The 25,001-nt window shown below is 35.8% G+C and overlaps 1 protein-coding gene across 4 annotated transcripts in view; it reads left to right on the top strand.

Annotated features, from left to right (window-relative positions):
* PIAS1 (protein inhibitor of activated STAT 1) overlaps positions 1–25,001 on the top strand; it is a 224,867-nt gene that overhangs the window by 157,508 nt on the left and 42,358 nt on the right. For all 4 annotated transcript variants that reach the window (XM_055277989.2, XM_055277991.2, XM_055277990.2 and 1 more), the window contains 4 exons: positions 20,117–20,201; positions 20,461–20,508; positions 23,858–23,948; positions 24,609–24,743. In XM_055277989.2, coding sequence (XP_055133964.1) covers positions 20,117–20,201; positions 20,461–20,508; positions 23,858–23,948; positions 24,609–24,743 — 359 coding nt within the window. The remainder of the gene's footprint in view (positions 1–20,116; positions 20,202–20,460; positions 20,509–23,857; positions 23,949–24,608; positions 24,744–25,001) is intronic.

Below are 25,001 nucleotides of genomic sequence, written 5' to 3'. Positions count from 1 at the left end.
TGAACCTGGGAGGCTGAGGTTGCAGTGAGCTAAGATCATGCCACTGCACTCCAGCCTGGGCAACAGAGCAAGACTCCATCTCAAAAAAAATAAATGGGCGAAAGACCTGAATAGACATTCCGGATATATTTCTGTTATTTAGTTTAATTGAATTCTACTGTGGGACAGTATACTTTGTATGACTTGAATCTTCTTAATTGAGATTTGTTTTTGGCTCAGAATATGGTCTATCTTCGTAAATGTTCTGTGTGCATTTGAAAAAATACACATTCTGCTGTTGTTGAGTGGAGTGTTCTATAAATTTCAAAGGTCAGATTGGTTGGTAGTATTGTTCAAAGTCTTCTGTATTCTTCCAATTTCCTGACCAGTTGTTCTATCACTTATTGAGAGAGGGATGTTAAAATCTTTGCTCATAATTGTGGATTTGTGTATTTCTCATTGTAGTTCTGTCAGTTTTTGCTTCATGTATTTGGAAGCTCTACTATTATGTACATGTCCTCTTGACCCCTTTGTCACTATACAGTGACTCTCTCTATCCTTAGTAATATTTTTTTGTTCTGAAATCTACTTTCTCTGACAGCTTTGGTTTTTGTTGTTTGCTTTTTGCTTTTGTTTTTGTTTTTTAAAGATGGGGTCTACTGTGTTGCCCAGGCTGGATTCAAACTCCTGGGCTCAAGCGATCCTCCTACCTCAGTGTCCTGAGTAGGTGGGACTACAGGCCCATGCCACCATGCCCAGGTCATCCAGCTTTGTTTTGGTCATGATATATCTTATCCTTCTTTGTTATCATGATATGTCTTTTCCATACTTTTACTTTCAACCAATTTGTGTTCTTAAAGTGGATTTCTTAAAAACAGGTTATGGTTGTCTTTTTTTTTTTTTTAACTCTCTGATATCTGCCAATCTGATAATACCATCCTTTTAATTGGGTTATTTAGACTATTTACATTTTATGCTATTGTTGATATGGTTGCTTTTAAATTTACCATCTTGATATTTATTTTCTTTTTGTCCTGTTATTTTATTCCTCTTTCCCCTTTTTCATATGTCTTCTCTAGGGTGATTTTTTAATGATTCAATTTTTGTCTCCTTTGTTGGCTTATTAACTATAACTCTTTGTTGTGTTATTTTAGTGGATGCTTTAGGTTTTGTAGTATACATCTTTAATTCATCACGGCCCTCCGTCAGGTGACATTTTACCACTTTACAACAGTTCATTTTTATTTTCCCCCTCCTGGTCTTTGTGCTGTTCTTGTCATACATTTTACGTCCATGTAAGTTTGTTGTTGTTTGAAACAGAGTCTTACTGTGTCGCCCAGGCTGGAGTGCAGTGGCATGATCTCAGCTCACTGCAACCTCCACCTCCCAAATTCAAGTGATTCTCCTGCCTCAGACTCGCAAGTAGCTGGGATTAGAGGCACCCGCCACCATGCCTGGCTAATTTTTGTATTTTTAGTAGAGACAACGTTTCACCATGTTGACCAGGCTGGTCTTGAACTCCTGATCTAGAGTGATGCGCCCACCTCGGCCTCGCAAAGTGCTGAGATTATGGGTATGAGCCACCGGGCCTGGCCTACTTCTATAAAAGTTTTAAACTGCAGTACGTTCTTATTATTTTTGCTTTAAGCAATCAGTTCTCTTTTGTGGATACCTAAATAAGAAACAATTCTTTTTTTTTTTTTTTTTTTTTTTTTTTTTTGAGACAGAGTCTCGCTCTGTCGCCCGGGCTGGAGTGCAGTGGCGCAATCTCGGCTCACTGCAAGCTCCGCCTCCCGGGTTCACGCCATTCTCCTGCCTCAGCCTCCGAGTAGCTGGGACTACAGGCGCCCGCCACCGCGCCCGGCTAATTTTTTGTATTTTTTTAGTGGAGACGGGGTTTCACCGTGGTCTCGATCTCCTGACCTCGTGATCCGCCCGCCGCGGCCTCCCAAAGTGCTGGGATTACAAGCGTGAGCCACCGCGCCCGGCCTAGAAACAATTCTTTATATTTATCGATGTTGTTTCCATTTCTGATGTTCTTCATTCTTTTATGTATATCCAGATTGTAATCTGGTGGTGTTTTCCTATTCCTTGAAGGACTTTCTTTACCTTTTCTTTAAAATGTAAGGACTGTGGTGAATTCTTTTACCTTTTGTATGTCTCAGAGTTTTTATTTTACCTTTGTTTTTGTAAGATATTTTTGCTGAGTAAAGTGTTAACAGTTGACATTTTTTTTTCTTTTGGCACTTCAAAAATTTTACTCCACTTCTTACTCTGTTTTCTGCTTGCATTATTTTTGATAAAAAATCTGCTGTTATCTGTATCCTGTTCTTCTATATATTTCCTTTGTCTTTTTTCTTCTGGCTGCTTTGAAGATGTTCTTGTTTTCACTGGGTCTTAAGTGATTTGGTTGTGATTTGCTTTGGTGTTGCTTTATTCTTGTTTTTTTGTGCATAGGGTTTATTGATTGCCCTGCCTGAGCACTAATATTTCTTTTAAATTCTCTCTTCTCCTGCTTTTTCTTCTGTATTTCTGGCCACCTCTTATCTTACCTAAGCTTTAAATATTGGTGGTCCTAGGGATTCTGTTGTGTTTTGATTCTACAGGGTATTCTCAGGTCATCTCATTCACTCCCATAACTTAATCTGCTCTCTGTATGAGAGATTTCCTAATTGTTTATCTCCACCCAGACCTCTCTCTAAGCTTCAGGTTTGTATTTCTTTACAGCCATCCCTACTTAAATCCAGAGGAGCCCTAATGAACTTATTTGGAATGAATAGACTTGGAGGACAGCTCACTAAAAAACTTCAAGAGGCTGGGCATGGTGACTCACATCTGTAATCCCAGCACTTCGGGAGGCCAAGGTGGGCAGATTGCTAGAGTCCAAGTGTTTGAGACCAGCCTGGGTGATATGGTGAAACTCTGTCTCTACAAAAAATACAAAAAATTAGCCAGATGTGGTGGCACACACCTGTAGTCCCAGCTACTTAGGAGGCTGAGGCAGGAGGATCACTTGAGCCTGGAAGATGGAGGTTGCAGTGAGCCAAGATGAAGCCACTGTACTCCCGCCTGGGTAACAGAGTGAGACCCTATCTCAAAACAAAACAACAAAAAAACTTTAAGAGCAAAGGATAATCTCAGAGTACTTGGGCAAGTTGCTAGAAAACAGTATTCTCGGGAAGAATCAAAGGGGAAAATGGCTAAGTTGATATAGTAGTTGACTTCATTGTAGTTCCACCAGAAAGACAAAAAATAAACAAAACCCTTATATCTGACACTTGCAGGTAACAGCGTTGAATACTGTGGTGAACTAGAAATTGAAACTATAGTTCTCAAGGGAGTTAGGCCTTAGAAGAATCACTTGTGAGCCAGAAGGGAGGAATAAGGTGGCAACTATTGGATAGTTTAGAACTCTGCCAAGCTAAAAGGATAATGTGAGATTTACCTGAACTCTGAAGTGAAATGCAATCCTAGAGGCTAGAGAGCTGCTGCTAGGAAATAACAATGAAAAAAATCCTTTCACAGTGGTTCTAAAACACTTCATAAATCCTATTTCTTTTAATTATTTAATCATTTTATTTTGGTTGGTTTTATAGGAAGAAAATGAAATGCTATTAGCTTAATTTGATTGCCACACCAGGATGAGTAGACTCTCTTCATAAAGTGGGAAACAAATGAAAATCTTTGAAACAGGAGTGATATGATCAGTACTGTGCTTATTATATATACCCAAAATACATTTTTGGAAGAGTAATAGTCACTATTTTTTCAAAACTTAGCAGTGCGGTATCTGCAGTGATTCCCTTTCATTTAGTTACTCACCCAACTAAGCCAACTAGAGGAACCCTAAGAAAATAGAATTTTATTTCCTTTCTTGGGAAGTATCTGCAAGAATTGAGAAGCTTGGAAACATTTCTTGTAAGGTAAAAGCTGTTTTTTTTTAAGTCTAAATCTCAGTGTTATATATACAAAATTCTTTTTATTTTTTTCTTTTTCTTTTTGAGAGAGAAGGTCTCATTCTGTCTCCCAGGCTGGAATGCAGTGGTACAAGCATAGCTCACTGCAACCTCAAACTCCTAGGCTACAGTGGTCCTCCTGCCTCATCCTCCCAAGTAGCTAGGACTACCGGTGTGAGCCACCATGGCTGGCAAATTTTTTAAACTTTTTGTAGAGAGTGTCTTGCAGTGTTACTCAGTCTGGTCTCAAACTCCTGGCCTCAAGCAGTCCTCCTGCCTTGGCCTCCCAGAGTGCTGGGATTACAGGTGTGAGCCACCACACCTGTCTCAAAATTCTTATATACAATTCTACACACCCTCTCACAGAGACACACAAAGTTGTGAGTTTACTGTTCTGGGGCATTTTTTAAATGTTAAAATTGCAACTACTACTTAGTCTCATTTTCTTGTCTATAAGTCTTGGCATATATCATGTATCTATTTTAGAAAAGTAATTTTAATGTTAGTAGATTAAGAAACAACATGGGTGTACTAAAAAGTGCCTTATATGAAAAAATCTTTCCGTGGAATACCATGGAGACTATTTTTCCTTATGTTAAATAACATGGAGGATGTCTGCACTATAGGAAACAATTTGCTTAGAAACTGATTTAAAATTACTCAGAGCCACATCTAGAAATTTAAGTGAACTCACAGGAGTAGTACCTAATTAAGTATATTCTGTGATTATTTATAGAAACCTTATTTATAAAAGGAAACTTGTATAATTTCTGTCTTCAGGGCGTTTATTGATAAAATAGATATACCTTCACTACTCCTATGCTTCATTGTAAATGATAATGTTGGTCTGTATTTGTACCATGTTCACACATAATTATAGGCGGAACACACAGGCAACAAAGATGTGGACATAATATAAACCTAAATATAGGTGTATGTGTACCTATGTGTGAATATATATATATGTATACACATGCACAAAAAGATCTGAGAAAGTATATGCTAGTAATACCTTTATCTCTGTATTGTCTGAATTTTTATAATTGTGTAATGTTTATTGATAATGATGGTGGGAAGTTATTTTTATTTTGAAATGAAAACAAAATAACATGGGTATTCCAGAGAATTTGAATCAGGTTGTTACTCTTGCATTCTTCAACTACTGGTGGCTATAACTATGTGAAGAAGTAAAACATTTCCTATAAAGACAATCAGAAGTTAGGAAGATCTCATCTTTATCCTGTGGACATACAGATATTTTTCGTTTGGCCCAGTTACCATACTTGTGACTTCCACTATTTCTTGGGTTGTGTTTTTTTTTTTTTTTTTTTTTTTTTTTTTCATTCAAAGTTATAAATGAACAGCTAGGTATGGTGGTTCACTCCTGTAATCCCAGCACTTTGGGAGGCTGAGGCTGGCGGATCACTTAAGGTCAGGAACTTGAGACCAGTCTGGCCAACACGGTGAAACCCCATCTCTACTAAAAAGTACAAAATTAGCCAGGTGTGGTGGTGCATGCCTGTAATCCCAGCTACTTGGGAGGCTGAGGCATGAGAATCTCTTGAACCGGGAGGCAGAGGTTGCTGTGAGCTGAGATTGCACCACTGCACTCCGGCCTGGGCCACAGAGAGAGACTCCGGCTCAAACAAACAAATAAACAAAAAACAAAAGTTATAAATGAATACAGTTTAAAATGTCAAATAGGCTCATTTTAAAAATCCCATGTTCTCATATTCTATCATTTGTGTCTTTCTAGGGGCAAGTATTTTGATCTCTTTTGGCTTTTAAAAAAATGTATAAATAATATGCTTGCATTGCAAATTGTTGCATTTTCAGTTTTAGGCATTATATATTGATTTCCCACCATGGGAAATAGGATTTGGCTTATTTTCCACTCCTGCCATATAATGTATTTGTTGCCCTCTCTTGATTATATTGTAATTTTGTTTGGGTCATCCCATTTATACTTTATTATGACTATGTAAACACTATTTGTAAGTGAGTAATGTAGTGAACTATTTTTCATTTCTTGAATATCTTTTCATTTTGCCTGTTCTGGTCATTTTCTTTTCTTTTTTTTTTTCCCCTGTGTACTTATTTCTCATTCACTGCCAAAATGTTTTTGCCACTGTGTAAATCTCCAGATGGGTAAGATGAATGTCTAAATTCATGTGCGTGAAGTAATTCTGTCAATTTCATATTCTATAAGAATTCCCTACCAGAGCCTTCTGAACTGATACTCTGCTAAACCCGAACACAGGATACATACTGTGTCATCCTGAGGTCTTCTTTCATTACATCTCAGATATTATTTTGCCTCTTGCCTGTGTTAATCTTGTATTTCATAGGCCCATGTCCTGTTCTTTCTTAGTTTTCTCCCTCTTTTTAGTGTGGCATATCTCTTAGTAGTTCATAGGAAAAAGCTGCATGGAAGGTAAATTTTTTTAATGAAGCATGCCTGAAAATGTTTTATTCTATACCCATACTTTATTTGATAATTTGGCTGGGTGTAGAATTCAGCATAAGAATAATTTTCCTTTAGAATTTTGAAGGCATTAATTTTTCCATTGCTTTCTATTTATAGTGTTGTTGAAAAGTTCAAAGTTATACTGGTTTCTGATTTTTTTTTCTCCTTTTTAGAGACAGGGTCTCACTGTGTTACCTAGGCTGGAGTACAGTGGCATGATTATAGCTCACTGCAGCCTCAAACTCCTGAGCTTAAGCCATCCTCCTGCCTCAGCCTCCTGAGTAGCCAAGTCTAAGGCGTGTGTTATCATGCCTGGCTAATTTTGTTATTTTTTGTAGAGACAGGTTTGCTATGCTGATCTAAGATGACCTGAAATTCTTGGCCTCAAGCAATCCTCCTGCCCTAGCCTCCCAAAGTACTGGTATTACAGGCATGAGCCACTGCGCCCAGACCAGTTTCTGATCTTTTTCTGTAACCTATTCTTTCCCCACCTCTCCAGAAACATGTAGGATTGTTTTTATGCCCAGTGTTCTGAAATTTTATTGCCATATGAACCAATTTTAGCCATTATATTGGGGATACAGTGGTAATCTGGAAACTTCTTCTTTACTTGTAGGAGCTTTTCTTGAATTATTTCATTAATTATTTCTTATTTCCTTCCATTTTCTCTGTTCTCTCTTGGGAACTCCTATTCCCAGACTAACCCTCTAATTTTCATAACTGTTTTCTTCCTCCTTGTCTCTTTGCTTTACTTTCTGGGAGATATCCTGAACTTTATTGTCCAGCCTGTCTATTGAGCTTTTCCTTTGTGCTATCGTATTTTTACCCTCCAAGAACTTTGTGTATACATATAAAATACAGATGTTTCTTTTTTTTAAACAATAACTAGTTAACTGTTTTTGTTTTTGAGACAAGGTCTCACTCTGTCACCCAGGCTGGAGTACAGTGTCGGGATCTTGGCTCACTGCAACCTCCACCTCCCGGATTCAAGTGATTCTTATGCCTCAGCCTTCCCAGGAGCTGGGATTGCAGGTGTGTCCCACCACACCCAGCCAATTTTTGTATTTTTATTAGAGGCGGGGTTTCACCATGTTGGCCTGACCTCAAGTGATCCACCCACCTCAGCATCCCAAAATGCCGGAATTACAGGCATGAGCCACCGCGCCTGGCCTTGGTTAATTGTTTTATAGTTGCACCATGGTTATAAATGATAGCTTTTTTCAGAGCCTTTGGAAATTTATGTAGTTCTTGCATAATCTCTGCCTGTTCCCAGCTACCTTTTTTTTTTTTGGTCATTTTGGTCACCATTATTCCACATTGAAGGCTTTCCTCTGATACTTGGTCGTGTTGGCATGTCTGTTCATTTTTTATTTTTATTTTTAACTTAATTAATTAATTTATTTATTTTGAAACGAAGTCTTGCTCTGTCACCCAAGCTGGAGTGCAGTGGCGTGATCTCAGCTCACTACAACCTCTCCCGCGTTCAAGTGATTCTCCTGCCTCAGGCTTCTGAGTAGCTGGGACTACAGGCGCGCGCCACCATTTTTGTATGTTTAGTAGAGATGGAGTTTCACTATGTTGGCCAGGCTGGTCTTGAACTCCTGACCTTGTGCTCTGCCCGCCTTGGTCTCCGAAAGTGCTGCGATTACAGGCATGAGCCACCGTGCCTGGTCATTTTTTAAACCTGAATATGCCATCAAGCTTTATAGACCCATTTCTAGTTTTGAATTTCTTTTTTTTAAGCAGTTCTATCTCAGTTTTGCAGGATGAAGGAAGGGCAGTTGTCCAGCTAACGAGAGAGGATAAACGGACCTGGGGATCTGGTTACTTCATAAGCAGGTTTTCAAGAAATTCCCCTTACTTTAGCTATATTCTGTTAGCCCCACTTGTACAGGTATTTTGCATTATAAATTAGATCAGTTCTCCTATTTCACTCAGCTTCACTGCTAGTTGAGGATGCGTTTTTCATTGGTAACTTTGTTACCACTTATATATTTGCTTTCCAGTTTCTACACTTTTTGTTGCCCTCCTATCCCTTTCTCCTCATTTGGGTTTATTCTTTTACAGCACAAAAACAAAACAAGCAAGCAAAGAAAAATCTTTACTGACCTTAGAGGGAATTTTAGGATAGAGTAAAAGTAGATGATGTGCTAAGCTAGCAATCTCTACCAAGACTAATTTTTTTTCCTTGTTTTTTTTGAGACGGAGTCTCGCTGTCTCCCAGGCTGGAGTGCAGTGGCGCAATCTCCGCTCACTGCAAGCTCCGCCTCCCGGGTTCACGCCATTCTCCTGCCTCAGCCTCCCGAGTAGCTGGGACTACAGGCGCCCGCTACCGCGCCCAGCTAATTTTTTGTATTTTTAGTAGAGACGGGGTTTCACCATGGTCTCGATCTCCTGACCTCGTGATCCACCCGCCTCAGCCTCCCAAAGTGCTGGGATTACGGGCGTGAGCCACCACGCCCGGCCTTTTTTTCCTTTTATTTTTATTTTATTTTATTTATGTATTTATTTATTTTTGAGATGGAGTCTTGCTCTGTTGCCCAGGCTGGAGTGCAGTGGTGTGACCTCAGCTCACTGCAACCTCCTCCTCCAGGGTTCAAGCAATTCTCCTGCTTCAGCCTCCCAAGTAACTGGAATTACAGATGCACGCCACCACGCCCAGCTAATTATTTTGTATTTTTAGTAGAGATGGGGTTTCACCATGTCGGCCAGGCTGGTTTTGAACTCCTGACTTCAAGTGATCTGCGTGCCTCAGCCTCCTAAAGTGCTAGGATCACAGGTGTGAGCTACCATGCCTGGCCTTTTTCTCCTTTTAGATCTTTTATTTAGGCAGTTCAACTTAGCAGTCTAGAATGGGAATTTTCAAATATGGCTGCCCATTTGGAATCACCTGGAAAACTTTATTATTTACTTACTTTTTGAGACGGGCTCACTCTGTCGCCCATACTGGAGTGCAGTGACCCAATCACAGCTCATTGCAGTTTCAACCTCCCAAGACTCAGATGATCCTCCTGCCTCAGCCTCCTGAGTAACTTGGGCTACTGGTGTGTGCCACAATGACCAGCTAATTTTTGTGTTTTTAGTAGGGACAGGGTTTCGCCATGTTGCCCAGGCTTAAATGATCCACCTGCCTCAGCCTCCCAAAGTGCCGGGATTACAGGTGTGAGCCACTGCTCCTGGCCAACCTGGAAAACCTTTAAGAAATATTATATCTGTATCTCACAATTAGTGGGATTGGTTGTTAGCTAGGGTGTGGTTTTATTTCTCCAAGTTATTCTATCGTATAGCCGGATTTGAGAATTCTGATCTAAAAAAAAAAAATTTTTGGAACAAATGAGAAAAACCAGCAGATTCTAAAAATATGACTGTTTTTTATTAGAACATCGTCTGTTAAAACATTCCAGATTCTGCTAGAAGTAATAACCTTTCTCAGTGGTATTAGGAATTGAGAATGAGTTTCTCTGAAGGGTCTGTTCCTGTTTGCATTCCAACAGATGGATGCAGTAGCCAAAATTAAGTCTTCGTTGGAAGTGAGAAATAGTATTGTAGAAAATCAAATTAGTAGAACAGAGGACAAACTTGAGAAGCAGTCACAGAATGTACAATAAATAAATGTTAGAAAAGATAAACATTGACAATGAAAATCTAAAATAGAAATAATATTTTTTTTCTCTTGGAAAACTAAAAGACATGGATAAACAGCAGTAACCAGTGGTAAAACAAACAGAAAAAAAAACTTTTAATATATGTGTTATATAACATGTATTTCTTAAATTTTGTATCTTATAAATATTAGAGGATACAGTTTATTACTATTTTTTAGAGACAGGGTCTCTCTGTCACTCTGGCTGGAATGCAGTGGTACGATCATTTTTCACTGTAACCTCGAACTACAGGGCTCAAGCAGTCCTTCCCGCCTCACCCTCCTGAGTAACTAGGAATATAGACACATACCACCACGCCTGGCTGATATTTTAAAGTTATTTTTTGTAGAGACAGGGTCTCACTATATTGCTTAGGCTGGTCTCAAACTCCTGGCCTCAAGTGATCCTTCTGCCTCAGCCACCCAAAGCACTGGGTTGACAGACCTGAGCCACTGCACCTGGCCCAGTTACTTTTCAAGTGTCTGCAATATTTATAAAGCTATATATATACTTGACCATAAACATAGTATCTAATTCAAAACAGCAGAAACTATAAAAGTTGTTGCTGTGAGTATACTAAAACAAAGATTTTTAAAACGACATTTAAAAAAATAGATTATGAAAATAAGGCATTAATGAAAAGCCAAAAGAAAACACTGCATGCTTTTATCATTTAAAAAGATGAAGAACCAAGAATTTAGTATAAAATTTAAGAAAAATAGAAGTATTATATTAAAGATAAAGGTAAAAATTATTTTTAAATTGTGTTTATGTAGTAGATACTTTGCAGACATTGAAGTGGATTAGATAATTTATGTATATGTTGAAATGAAAACATCCTCAAAACTTAAAATCTTAATGAAAAAGATTGCAAAATAATTGTAATTACACACACACACACACATACACACACACACTCTTACAGAGATTTATGTGTGCTTATAAGTCCCTATAGTTGTATACCAGATTTTTCATAATGTTCGGGGGTTTTCTTCATCCCGTGGGGAAGCAGCTAAATTATGGGGTAGACTTTTATTTTGTAATCTCGTGTGGTTTTAATTTTTGTTTTTTACAGCCAGTATTGCATATTTTCTGTAATTGGAAATAAAAAACAAAGATGTTCATTTTGAGGGGGGAAAAGCAATATTTCATCATACGAAACTAGAAAAAATAGTTTATTATGCATTGCATGCCTGTATCAAAACATCTCATATACCCCATAAATATATACACCTGTATACCCACAAAAATTAAAAATAAAGATTTTTTAAAAATAGGAAAAAGGGTGGAATTAATAAATAAACCTAAAAAGAAAAAGGCTCATGAAAGAATATGCTTCTTGCAGATCTGATTAAACAAAATTAACCATAGAAAGTAGATTTAAATCACATAGAAGGAACATAGGTATATAAATATTAGGAGTGATACATTAACACAGTTATATGTTAATAAATTTCAGAAACCTCAATGAAGTTTCCAGATATATTAAACATTCCAGATGTTTTTTTCTAAATGTATATGCAGTGAAAATAATGTATAAAATGTGATATACTGATAACTTGACAATATTATCAAAGAACTACTTTTTTAAAAAAGAAAAACTCTGGGTTTGATGCATTTGCTGGTAAATTCTTCAGAACATTTTTTGAGGAATAAACAATTTCTGTATACTACAAAATGTTCTCAGTTATTAAAAAGTAAGCAGGCCAAAGAGGAATACAAAGAAACAAAGGTAACACTTTTAAAAAAAAAGCTATCATTCAGTTTCACTTTTTGAATATAGTTGTGTTCCTTAAAATATTAACTGGTAGAATTTATCAGAATATTGAAGGAATAATAAGATTTAAATTAGGCTAAGTCTACTGGAGTAAAACCTTGATAGAGATATATCCTCTATCTAGAAGTCATAAATAGTTCAGTATTAAGAAATATATTAATTCATCAGATGTGATAATAGCTAACATTTATTGATTGCTTACTTTGGGTTAGGTAGGCACTGTTATAATAAGCGGTTTTATATTTTTATTTAGTTATCAAAATAATTCTAAGGTTCCTCTAGGGTTATATTACCTAGATGAAGAAACTGAAGCATGGAAAGGTCGGACAGTTTGCCCAAGGTCACACAATTACTGAATGACAGAACTGGGGTAAGCACAAGGACTTCTGACTCCAAGAGTCCATTAGCTTATTTGGAGTTTAAATAGGAACTTTAAAAGGTTTCATAAAATTAAATGCCCATTAATAATTTTTAAAAAAAAGAAATAGAAAAAGTGTTCTTTAACATTATAAGGAATCTTTATAATCAACAGACAGCTTTATATTTATTTATTGAAAAATTATAGGTGTATATATTTATGGGGCACAGAGTGATATTATGATCTTCGAATACCATGTGAAATGCTTAAATCAACTGATGTATTAAGCTGATTAACATATCAATTTCCACAAATATTTTACATTTTTTAGGTGATGAGAACATTTGAAATTTACTCTCAGCAATTTTGAAATGTTACTAGCTGTATTCACTGTGTTGTGCAATAAGATCTTAAAAAAAAACAAAACTTATTTCTCCTATCTTCTAACCATATCTGGTAACCACCATTCTACTCTTTGTTTCTATGAGTTTGATTGTTTTAGATTCCACATATAAGTGAGAGCATGCAGTATTTGTCTTTCTGTATTTGGCTAATTTTACTTAATAAGCGTAGTATTCTCTTAATTCCATTCATGTTTGTCACAAATGAGAGAATTTCTCCCTGTTTTAAGGCTGAATGCTTTTCCATTATGTATATATATTTAGTACCACATTTTCTTTATCCATTCATCTGTTGATGAACACTTAGTTTGATTCTGTTCTTGGTATTTTGAATAGTGCTGCAATGAACATGGGAGTGTAGACATCTCTTTGACATACTGTTTTCAAATCTTTTGGGTAAATACCTAGAAGTGGGATTGCTGGGTCTTTATTTATTAGTTTAAAAAAAAAAATCTAGGCTGGGCGTGGTGGCTCATACCTGTAATCCCAGCACTTTGGGAAGCCAAGGCAGGTGGATTGTTTGAGTTCAGGAGTTTGAGACCAGCCTGGGCAATGCGGCAAAACCCCCTCTAAAAAAAAAAAAAAAAGAAAAGAAAGGAAAAGAAAAGAAAGAAGAACCCTAGATGTAGTTACTAATAATGGAGGTGCATCAGAATTATTTCCACTGGTGGCTAAACTCCCAGGCATGTATATTTTGAAGCAACTTTGCAGGTGATTGTTAAAAAGTACAATGTTGGCCGGGCATGGTGGCTCAAGCCTGTAATCCCAGCACTTTGGGAGGCTGAGGCGGGCGGATCACGAGGTCAGGAGATCGAGACCATCCTTGCTAACATGGTGAAACTCCGTCTCTACTAAAAATACAAAAAATCAGCGGGGCGTGGTGGCCCTCACCTGTAGTCTCAGCTACTTGGGAGGCTGAGGCAGGAGAATCGCTTGAACCCGGGAGGCGGAGGTTACGGTGAGCTGAGATGGCACCACTGTACTCCAGCCTGGGTGACAGAGTGAGACTCTGTCTCTAAAAAAAAAAAAAAGAAAAAGAAAAAAAGAAACCACAATGTTAAAGGTACATCAAATTTTACAGCAAAGAAATAACCCTGGAAGATCTACAAATATTCTTGTAAAAGTTCTGGCCTATATAATAAGACATGAATTAGAACTAGAGGTGTAAATGTTAGAAAGGAAAATTAATTTTTCCTTACTTGTAGTTAAGGGAAGGTTTATCTGCAAATCCTAAGGAATTGGCTATAAAACTAGGGTTAAGTTCAATTTGACTGGCAAAATAGAGCTTAGAAAAACAAAAATTGATATTATGTAATAACCACTTTGAATAACCAAAATGAGAGTCCATGCAAAATACCATAAATATTAAAAAGTCAGAAATACTCATTTTTGCTTAATTTTATCTTTTGAATTTGATTTAAAAGTAAAAATTAACTAGAAAACTATATTAAAATTCTTCCTATTTCTTATCCCATTCTCTGTCTCTCATAGGTAATCATTTTTAATTAATTTCAGTTTATCCTTCTGGTTTTCTTTTTTTTTTTTTTTTTTTTCCAAAAAAGCCCGTAGCTTTATATATTCTTACTTCCTCTCTTACACAGAAAGTAGCATACTGTATTTTTTTAATCTTGTCATTGTCACTTTAATGATGTATCTTAGAGAGATCACTCCCATACCGACACATAGAAATCATCTTCATTCTTTCTTTGGTTTTAGGGTATTCTATGAATGTTTATTCAATCATTCTTCTATTGGTAGGTATTTTGCTAAGAATGACATTAATGGGAACAGTGTAACTAATCTATGATAGAAATAAAACCTTGAAGATATGAATAAATGGACACAGGTACAGTAGTCCAAGACAGGAAGATTAAAGATGTAAATATATCAGCTCTCAAAATAATTCATAGGTTTATTGTAATTCTATTCAAAATACTATTGAGCTGTAAAAATCATAAGAAAAAGATTTGGAAATTCATCTAGATGAATTAAAAAAATGGATAGAGAAAAACCTAACTATAAGATAATGAAACATAGTGAAGCTATAACAAAAAATAGAGTACTAGCACCAGGATAAAAAAGATAATTGGGAACATGGCCCAGAATGAAACATACAGGACATAAGGATTTAATATATGATAAAAGAAGCACACATATCCATAGGGAAGGGAAAGTTTATTTAACAAATGGAGTTAATGTAACGGTAAGCAATTTGGAGTACTAAAATTTAGATTTTTAAAATATGAACTAAAATTTCAGATATATTAAATAATTACATAGAAAACAATAAGCCAAAAAATTAATTGTATATTTATTGAATTTATGCAGAGAAACAGGTAAGTTCAGAATTAGCAGAAGAATTTAAAAGGAGATTGTTGACAGATTGGACCACATAAAAATCTTTCGTATCATCTAAAAATGTAGCCCAAATGAAATTCTAAAAAATGTAGTAGACTGGAGGAAATATTTGTAGCAAATTTCCAAGGTTTTAATATTCTTGTATATGAAACCCTTATGCAAATACATAAATAGACGTAGGACAAGGTTGGACAATTAGCTAAATAGGAAATTCAGCAAATAACAAAACATGGAGATATTTAGATGCGAATTAAACTACTCAAGAGTTAACAGAATCCATTCATTAAATTAGCAGCAACTCCCATGCTGGCCAGAGTAGAGTGTAATCACTAGATGCGTAAATTGCTGATGGTCTTATATGTAAAACAACCATTTGAAAAGCGCTCTTGTGATGTGTCAAGATTCATAAAAATCTTCATACTTTTTGACCCTGAAATCTCACATCTGGGAATTGATCCAAATAAAATAATAACCTGCCCCCCTTCCAAAAAACAAACCTTTAAGCCCAAAGATATCCACAGAGTTGTTTCAAATAGTGAAAAATTAGAAATAACCTAAATGACTAATCAGGGGAGTAATTAAAATGTTCATATGTCCCCTGAGAGAATACAATAATTAAAAATGGTAATAGAGACTGCAATTGAAAATGTAATAAGGGTAATTTTTTTAAAGCAAGCTTTCATATTGTATCTATAGTTTGATATGAGAATGACTGGAAGGAAATAGATAAAAGTGATAAGCAGTTACGATAAGAGGATAATAGGTAATTCTTTTCCGATTTTCTGTGATCCGGTGTAATGCAAGGCTGCACTGATAGAAGTACAGCACCGAGATCAAGAGAGCTAATAAACCTATGTTATGAGAGGAACACGGACTTTGGAGGCAGGAGATGTACAGATTGAGTTCCAGTTCTGAGTTTTCTACTTACAAATTTGAAGCCTTGACAAGTTAGTAATTACTCTGAACCTCAATTTCTTCATCTGAAAAATGGTCCGATAACATTGTCTTCATGATTATTGTATGGATTAACTACCAGAAAGTAGTTAATGAAAGTAGTGTTCTACTGACATCACATCTGGAAGAATATATCAATCAACTTAGAAGCAACCTTAGATCTCAATGGCTAACAACCATTAGAAACAACCAAAGAAGATTTGGGCATGTAATTCCAGGACTTTGGGAGGCCAAGATGGGAGGATTCTTGAGGCCAGGTGTTCTAGTTCAGCCTGGGCAACATAGCAAGACCTCATCTCTACAAAATAAAAAATAAAAAAAATTAGCCGGGCATGGTGGCTGAAGCAGGAGTATTGCTTGAGCACAGGAGTTTGAGGCTGCAGTGAGCGATGATCATGCCACACTGCACTCTAGCCTGGACAACAGGGCAAGACCCTGTCTCTAAAAAAGAAAGAAAAAATAACCAAAGAAATAAAGCTTCTTTCCCACTTAATGTTACTTAACTAGCTGTAGATTGTGACTCTGCTATATGTTTTGTTTGCCCTGGGATTAAGGCAGAGGGGAAACAAAGATAGTAAAACCTTGGGTGCCTCTTAAAGAACTGCTTGAAAGTGGTACACTACCACTCCTGTTTCATTGGCCAAGGGTAATGTCCATGGCCCTGAACATGATCCTCCCATTGGGATAGGCCAATACAGAAGGGCAACACGTATTTTGAACAAATAATATGTGCTGTGACAGTGCTGTCCAGTTCTGTCTATTTATTTATTTATAAATGAATGAATGAGATGGAGTTTCACTCTTGGTGCCCACGCTGGAGTGCAGTGGTGTGATCTCGGCTCACTGCAACCTCTGCCTCCCAGGTTCAAACTATTCTCCTGCCTCAGCCTCCCAGGTAGCTGGGATTACAGGCGCATGCCACCACACCTGGCTAATGTTTGTATTTTTAGTAGAGACAGGGTTTCACCATGTTGGCCAGGCTGATCTTGAACTCCTGACCTCAGATGATCTGCCCGCCTTGGTCTCCCAAAGTGCTGGGATTACAGGCATGAGCCACCGTGCCCAGCCAGTTCTGTCACTTTAATAAGGGTGTAACAACCTGGGGTATGTCTGGAGGAGGAAGATTTGGACAGTGAGTAATTCTGAAATCTTTACTAAAATACAGTGGGAAGAGTCATTGGAAAGGGAGGGGCATATTAAGTCTCTTCAAATATTTGAAGAATGGCTGTCACTGGATAGTGAGATTAGTTCGCTGTGTGGCATCAGTGGGTGGAAGTTACAGCCTCATATATTTTGACTCAGTATAGTGTTAAGGAGAAAAGTGAGAAGAAAAGGAAATTATTGGTTGTTTTCAATATGTTACTCATTTACATTCTTCAAAATAATCCTATCAGAGTGTGTATGTTTCTGTGTTTAAATATTGGAAGAAAGATTCAGAGTGAATGAATACCCAAGGTCACATGGCACATAAGTGGCAAAACCGGTTTGGAATCTAGGTCTGTGTAATCTTGTCCCTTTCTACAATATTCTACTACTCTCTATTGGGCTGCAAGCATTTTTACAATTAAACTGTTCATCACCAGTCATCGTTTGCCTGACAAAGTAAAGGCCACATCTCCCACATGTCTAAAAGGGTTCAAACAGAGAATGAATGGAAAGGTTGAAAGGAAGGTTGAACTCTAGATCAATGATCTGCAAACTTATTTGATCATAAGTACCTCTTAGCAAAGTATTTGTACATATTATATATATAGCTTATACATAAACTATTGTACTCATATGTTGTAAAACATACAGGACATTCCCAATACAAAGAAATGGTAAACATTTGGGATGATGTGTATGCTAATTACCTTGATCTGATCACTATATACTGTATGTGTCAAAACATCACTGTGAACCCCATTAATATGTATAATTATTATTTGTCAGTTAATTTTTTTAACCTATAGGAAAAATAAGAGTTTAGAAAGGTTAAGATTTTATATAGCATTTTAGTTTTTTCTTAAATTAGATTTTCGGTTTTATGTAAAATCTCATCTTTATAAAACTTTCGTTTTGCAGATAGATACTTTTTTCTGTATCCCTGTGGATTGTCTTTTGTACCCATGGAAATGTATACCCCCAACATTGAAGGTCATTGTTTTGGATGATTTCATAAGACTCATTTCAGTATGAAGATTCTGTAATTCTTTTTGTCCAGAATTTTTTTGAAAGGGCTAATGGTAGCTTACTTCACTTTCAGAAAGGTTTTTAAATAGTTTTATCTAAAACCAAAACTATAGACTTCACTGTCATTTGTAACAGCAATTAAGCCCAAAAACTACAAAGTGTGAAAGGTGCTCTTCTAGATAAATAGTAGCAACCCCATGAGCATTACAATATATATATTAAAGGAGATGGAAGTAGGGGCTATTATTAAGTAAGAAACCTGACTTTTATTTGTGACATAAGAAATAGCCTCATTATTTTAGTTATATCTTCTCTTTCTAAACCTATATATATCCAAAACTTACTGTAGTCATATATTCTAAAATGTATCTGAAATTTTGCCTAGAGAGTAATATGAATTTTTGGACTTGAGAAATTATTTTTAGCACTTTTAAAAAATATAGCCAAAGATTTAAATTAGGCTAAGTCTACTGGACTAAAATCTTGATAGAGATATATCCTCTAAGAAGCAAAGAAGTTAGTTACTTGCATTGCCTGACAGAGGGAAATGTTAGCTGGTTTTCTATATTCTGGGCCTTATTTTGGCATTGCCAGATTGATGCTTCACAATTAAGACAACTTTTTCTGTTAGTGACTGCTCCTTGGTGATAGATTCTTTAAGAAAAAGCCATCCCAGAACACATAAAGCAGGAAGCAAATCTAGCCTTTAAAAGATATTGTTAATATTGAGATAGAATTCTAGATCAACAGTGCTCTTTTCTATTTCTTTCTCTTAATGATACGTTTGGTATCAACTTTTTAACCTGACATATTGCAATTTGGTTGGAAGTTGTAAAGGAAGTGTTTCTTGCAAGTATAATCAAACTCAGTTTAAGCAACAGATTGAAACAGCCAACTTCAGCTGCTTATTCAGCGCAGGCCTTAAGTGCCCCAGAAGCCGGTAGTTTCTTAATAATAACTCTTAGTGATCATTTTCTTCTAGAAAATTACCCTGGAAAAGTAGTATAAATAATTTAATCTGGTATTTCTTAAACTTTTGTATTCCTTTACTCATTCAACAAATAAATAGTATTCAGTGCTTCTTTGTGCCAAACACTGCGGACTCGTTAGTGAGCAAAAGGGATATTAACCACTGTTGTAAAAAAAAAAGTATCTAACATCTACTAAAAGCCAATGGATGTGGTGATGCATGCCTGTAGTCCTGCCTATTCAGAAGGGTGAGGCAGGAGGATCACTTTGAGCCCAGGAGTTTGAGTATGTGGGTGCCACTGTACTCCAGCCTGGGCAACAGAGCAAGACCCTGTCTCTTAAAAAACAAACAAACAAAAAGTCTAATGGAACTATTGTTGCTCATAACAGCATACTTTAGAAACCCCTGCTCTAGTCTGACTGTGCTTACCTACCTGCTTGCATGCGTTTTTCTTTCTTCCCATCTGTCTTCCCTTCCCTTCCTTCCTTTCTTAATTCTCTTCTGTTTTTTACAACTCTTTTCCTTCTTTGAGTTAGTGAGAATAAGCAAATTTTGAACTCATCTAAGAGTAGGAGAAAAACAGTACGTGATATTTATTGTATAAAACTTGCATGGTGGAGTTAAACAGGAGATGGTAAAATTCTTAATTTACTTTATAAACCAAATGTCATCTCACCTGTGCAGCTCTCAAGGTAGGTATGTTTGTTACTTCTTCCAGAAACCATGTCTCTTTAAATGGGTTTATATCATTCTATTTTAAATAAAATTCGTATGTTTTTATACAAGTGTGCTTTTTAGATGCAAACGTTTATATGATTAGATAAATTTTCCTTAGTCTTTCTTTGATTATGTGTTGTCTGAATTTGAATCCTGATCTGTTATTCTGGAATTAGCCATTTTTGTTTCTGTTTGTTATGTTACAATTAGTGTATTTCTTATTTTTCAATGCTTTAATTGCCTTGTTATCTAAACTCTAGAATATATACCAGTTAATTAAAGACATGTGAGTGTGTTTTTTTTGCTTTTGTCTTTACTGGCAAATTTAAAGGTAATTGAAAGTATAATTCTTGTCTTCTTTAGCATCAGACAACAGTCAGCGCTTTCGAGAAACCTGTTTTGCATTTGCCTTGACACCACAACAAGTGCAGCAAATCAGTAGTTCCATGTAAGTTGTCGTCAAATGTAACTTGAAGTTTGAGCTTTGAATCCAGTAGTGTATAATAAATGATTTTTAAAAACAGTGATTGGTGAGGTAGTATTTGTGTGATGCAAATATTAGTAATGAAAATATAGTGTGTTAGTTACTCTAAGAACAGTTATATTTATGATAATTTGAAAAACTTTTCTGGAGTAACAATGTCTTTGAATGAACTTTCATGCAAATACTTTAAAAGTAATTGTAATTCCTATTCTGTCTCTTCTAGGGATATTTCTGGGACCAAATGTGACTTCACAGTACAGGTCCAGTTAAGGTACAGTGCTGACTATAGGGTATATTCAAAGTTTAAAAGATAATATTCCTTATCAGGAAGGGGAAATGGAAAAAATTTTTAAGGAATAAGAGGAAATCTACCTGATTTTTCAGTAAGTGTATTGAAAGTATTAGGTTTAGATATTTGGGAAAACATTCTCCTGTTATGAGATATTCTAATTTTCATCCAATTTAGATTTTTCCCCTGCCCGCCCACCCTCCAGTTTAGATATCAATATAACAAGTCATATTCTATATATCTAACCATATTTGATTGCCCTCCGTTGGTTGAGAAGCTCCAGCTAATGATATCTTACAATATCATGTCAAGTTTTATGAAAGCATGGGCCTTATCTCCATAAGAGGCAAAGTACTGTGGGTAAGGAATTAGTACTTAAGTCTACAGTATCTCATGGACTAACAAACACCAAAATATTTGTTTTGTTCTGTATTTTAAATAATTAATTTAAATATGCTCTAATTTAGGATCCATTTGAGACATCTCTTAAAATTTTTCAAAGACTAATGGGAAATTTTCCAACATGGATTCACAACCCCTTATTGAGTTTCTTTTCTTAGCCCATTCATTTATCTTAGAATATCTAAGAAATGTATTATTTCTCTCCCTTATATAAACCATCATATTATGCTTTTATTATTCAACTTACCAACCTAAATGTCCACACTGTTGGAATAGGGATGGAAGAGAAAATATAAGACAGTTGTTTTCCTCAGTAAGCTGTTTTCCCTATAATTGTCAGGAGGATAAGTCAAACAGCCTTGTCTCAATAATCAGATACTAAGTTGTATGTACAAGTTACAAATACACTGGGAGGCTAAAAAAGGGATTAATCTAAAACGCCTGTTCAGCACTTCATTGAACTGTTTGAAAACCTCTCATCTAAGCTTTGAAATAATAAGGTAAAAACAGTGAGAAAGCAGAGTTGAAGTCGAAAGTTGAGTTGAAGATTCTCAAGAGGATATGACTATACTTAATAGCTTTTATACCGTAAAACAGTATGACAGGACCTTACCGCAGTATACTAGTGATAATCCAAGTTTCAGTTTTGGAAGGCACTGCCAAAGATGATTCTGTATAAAAGGTATATTTTGTGTTGGCCAGATTGTGATAATGACTGAAGAAATTAAAGGACAAAAATAAGATGTCTCCATAGTTATTTATGTATTGCTGTAGTCTTCTTTACTTCCTGCCCCAACAGTTTACATTTTGCTTGTGCTGATACTTGACATTATCCTTTAAATCAGTGATTTTCAAACTTGTTGCATGGAGCCACCCTTAGGGGCTCATACTCCTCTGCCATCCTCCACTTCTCCCTCCCCTTCTCTCCTAAACACATACACAGTCTGAAGCAAAGTGGGGCTTCTTTTATATCTTTTATCTGTTTTGCGTGTTTGACTCTGGGTTAGTTTTTGCTTGAAGACAGGGTCTCAAGACTAAAATAGAGTTTAAAAACCATAGCTTTAGAATAAAAGATCTAGTTACTAAGTATTTTGTATTAATATACATACATTCTTTAAAGCAGCAACAGGTGTGGTCTACATTTTGAAGTAAGGTTGTCTAGATAGATCAGCTATAATTCAGAGATTCCAAGGGAATCTTGATGACTGCTATTTTAATTGAAATTTATCTCCAGGACTTGGAAAAGAAAAAAAAAAGAATGATGTTGTGTTATATTTGGTAATTGTTAGGTGATTCTTAGTGTTTTAATAAAATAGTTCATCTCTTTCCCCACCCCACGTTGCTAAGTCTGCAACCATAGTGTGTTATTTAAGTTAGGAGTGTATGCCTATCTGCTATCCTAATTATAAATGTTTATCTAAAGCATAAAAATAATTAGTTGAGAATTAGGATCCAAGTTTTCTTTATTAGACACCTAGTCTGTTTTCATTTATGTTGCGCCTCCCTGCTCCACTCCCTCCTCTCTGCGCCATGAACCACTTCACAGAAGCTTTCTGCTATTCCTTTTTTTCTTTTTTCTCTTCAGTTCATTAGGGTGATTTGGATTAGTTGAATAGACACTGACTTGTCATTTAAATTACTCTTTTCTTATAGGAAAGGGTTCAGGCAGCCAGGGTCCATGTTTTAAATTGATCACTGTGTTGGAATAATTATTTAAAAACTGTGACATCCTTTTAACTGTTGCAGCATAAAGAATTAGCCTGTAATGGAAGGTTCTGCTGGGGTTAGGAGTGGTCCTGTGAGCTTTGACATCTGTTTGCAAAGTATATTTCTAGAAAATCTTTGTAGATCAGTAAATCTTAACTTTTTTATGGATCCCTGATCCCTTTGAGAATTTGATAGAAGCTGTGAATGGTTTCCCTATAAAAATGAACATGTATATGTGCTCAAAATAGTTTACATATAAAATTGTTTTATATTGTGCATTATCCCCATACTCAGATTTCATGGCCAGCAGGTTAAGACCCCATACCACAGGTGTTGAGAGGAGTTGTTTGCACATGAGGAATATTTCACAGATTTCAGAGATAGGGTTCTCCCTACTATGTAGCTCAGGGGTGTTATGAGCATTCTATAACAGTGCAATGAGCCTTAGGTGTATATTGAGAATAGGTACTGATAAAGAATAAATACCTTAAATAGCAAAATAATAATAAGAGTGAATAGACTGAGAATTTACAAATTATGTATCCTTGATTTTTCCAAAAGACTGCATTTAATTTAGAAATATTTTTATGTTTCTAAAATAGTATTCTAAATTTATGTGGATATAGCACAAATAATATTCAATATCTTCAGTTCTCAAAAAGTAAGGAGTACTTTGGCTTATTGATCCTGGGGATGGCCTTAAAAGCATTCTCAGTATTTGCTGCTAAGAACCAGAAAAGTGTTTCACAGGCAAATAAATTTGGAAAATACTGCATACAGGTGCTAGGTCTTCCTCTTAGAGATTTATAATGCTTATTAGCCTGTTAAAAGCTCTGAAAAGTTCTGTATTAAGGAAGCTTAATTTAATTGTTTTGACTCAGAATTTCTTAATTTTATTTGACTAACAAGCCTTTTTTTCTTTTAACACCTGTTAATTGCTGAAGAAGCTAGTGCTTCTCAGAACATGCTTAACCAAATAATTGGCAATATCACGAAGACAACTACAGCGTGATAGTCATGATTGCCACAACTCTACATTGACAGAATTATTTATTTTAAGCCTATTTACATATACTTATTAATTGGGTGAAAAGTCCAGTTCTTATAGTTTTCTCTTTTGGTTGTTTCTAAATTTGCCATCTTTTAAATTTATCTATTGAACAATAATACTAATGAAGTCATCCTTTAATAAAGGAAATTAAACTTGTCCTTTATTGTTTAGATTTTGTTTATCAGAAACCAGTTGTCCACAAGAAGATCACTTCCCACCCAATCTTTGTGTGAAAGTGAATACAAAACCTTGCAGCCTTCCAGTAAGTCCTAAAAGCTATTTTTTAAAATTCATTGCCAACATAACTATCAAATAAGTAAGTCATCACAGCTGTTGTTAAATCATAGTTTTTCCTTAAGAAAACATTTTTATTTTGGATATATATTCATTGACTGGGTGAAACACTTGTACCAACTATGTACAGTTAGCAGCAGTAGCATTAGCTTTGGGGACATAGGATTTGGAGTTGGGTGTGGTAGCTTTAGTGTTGTACTGGATTTTGGGGAGAAGTTTTTTCAACAAAATCTCAGCTGCGTTCATGTGAGTCTATAAGCCTGTGGTAGAATGGAGATTTGAAGAATGCTATGTCTTAAACAGGACATAAGGGTGAGGACTGTTTTTGGTGCCCTTGAGATACTCCTCATATACCTGTCTAAGCTTGTTATGAATTCATCCTGATTTTTAAATTTAAGAGATTTTGAATTTTCCCCGCTAATAGTTTTCTCAGGTTTACTATAAGGAGAGTATAAGGTTGTTTGGAAAAATAATGACACAAGAAACTTGTAAATGTTTGCTTCTGTACTTTTTAATGAAAACATTAATATTTTCTAGTATGCAGTTTGTAGGGGTTTTTTTCTTAAGGAATGAAAGTCAAAATGATTGTGGAAATAATAAATATAAATAAATTATATTTCATTTTTAGGGTTACCTTCCACCTACAAAAAATGGCGTGGAACCAAAGCGACCCAGCCGACCAATTAATATCACCTCACTTGTCCGACTGTCCACAACAGTACCAAACACGATTGTTGTTTCTTGGACTGCAGAAATTGGAAGAGTAAGTGAATTTTTGTTTCTACCAGATTTTTGTATTGTAAGGAGGGGTTAATCACCATGCCTACCTGAATTTATATGTAAATTATGTAAAATGAGCTGCAAAAGGATTTATTTTTGTCTCACAATGAATTTTCAACATGTTTCCATTTGAAAAATGGGATTATGAAGTATCCATTGTTTTATAACCTGGCCCTTTTACTCCACAATTGATCATAAATGTCCTCCTGTATCATCACATGTTCTTCTGCATTATTTTAAA

The sequence above is a fragment of the Symphalangus syndactylus genome, chromosome 5, assembly GCF_028878055.3.
Source record: "Symphalangus syndactylus isolate Jambi chromosome 5, NHGRI_mSymSyn1-v2.1_pri, whole genome shotgun sequence".
NCBI classification, from domain to species: Eukaryota; Metazoa; Chordata; class Mammalia; order Primates; family Hylobatidae; genus Symphalangus; species Symphalangus syndactylus.
This window is presented reverse-complemented; position numbering and strand designations above follow the sequence as displayed.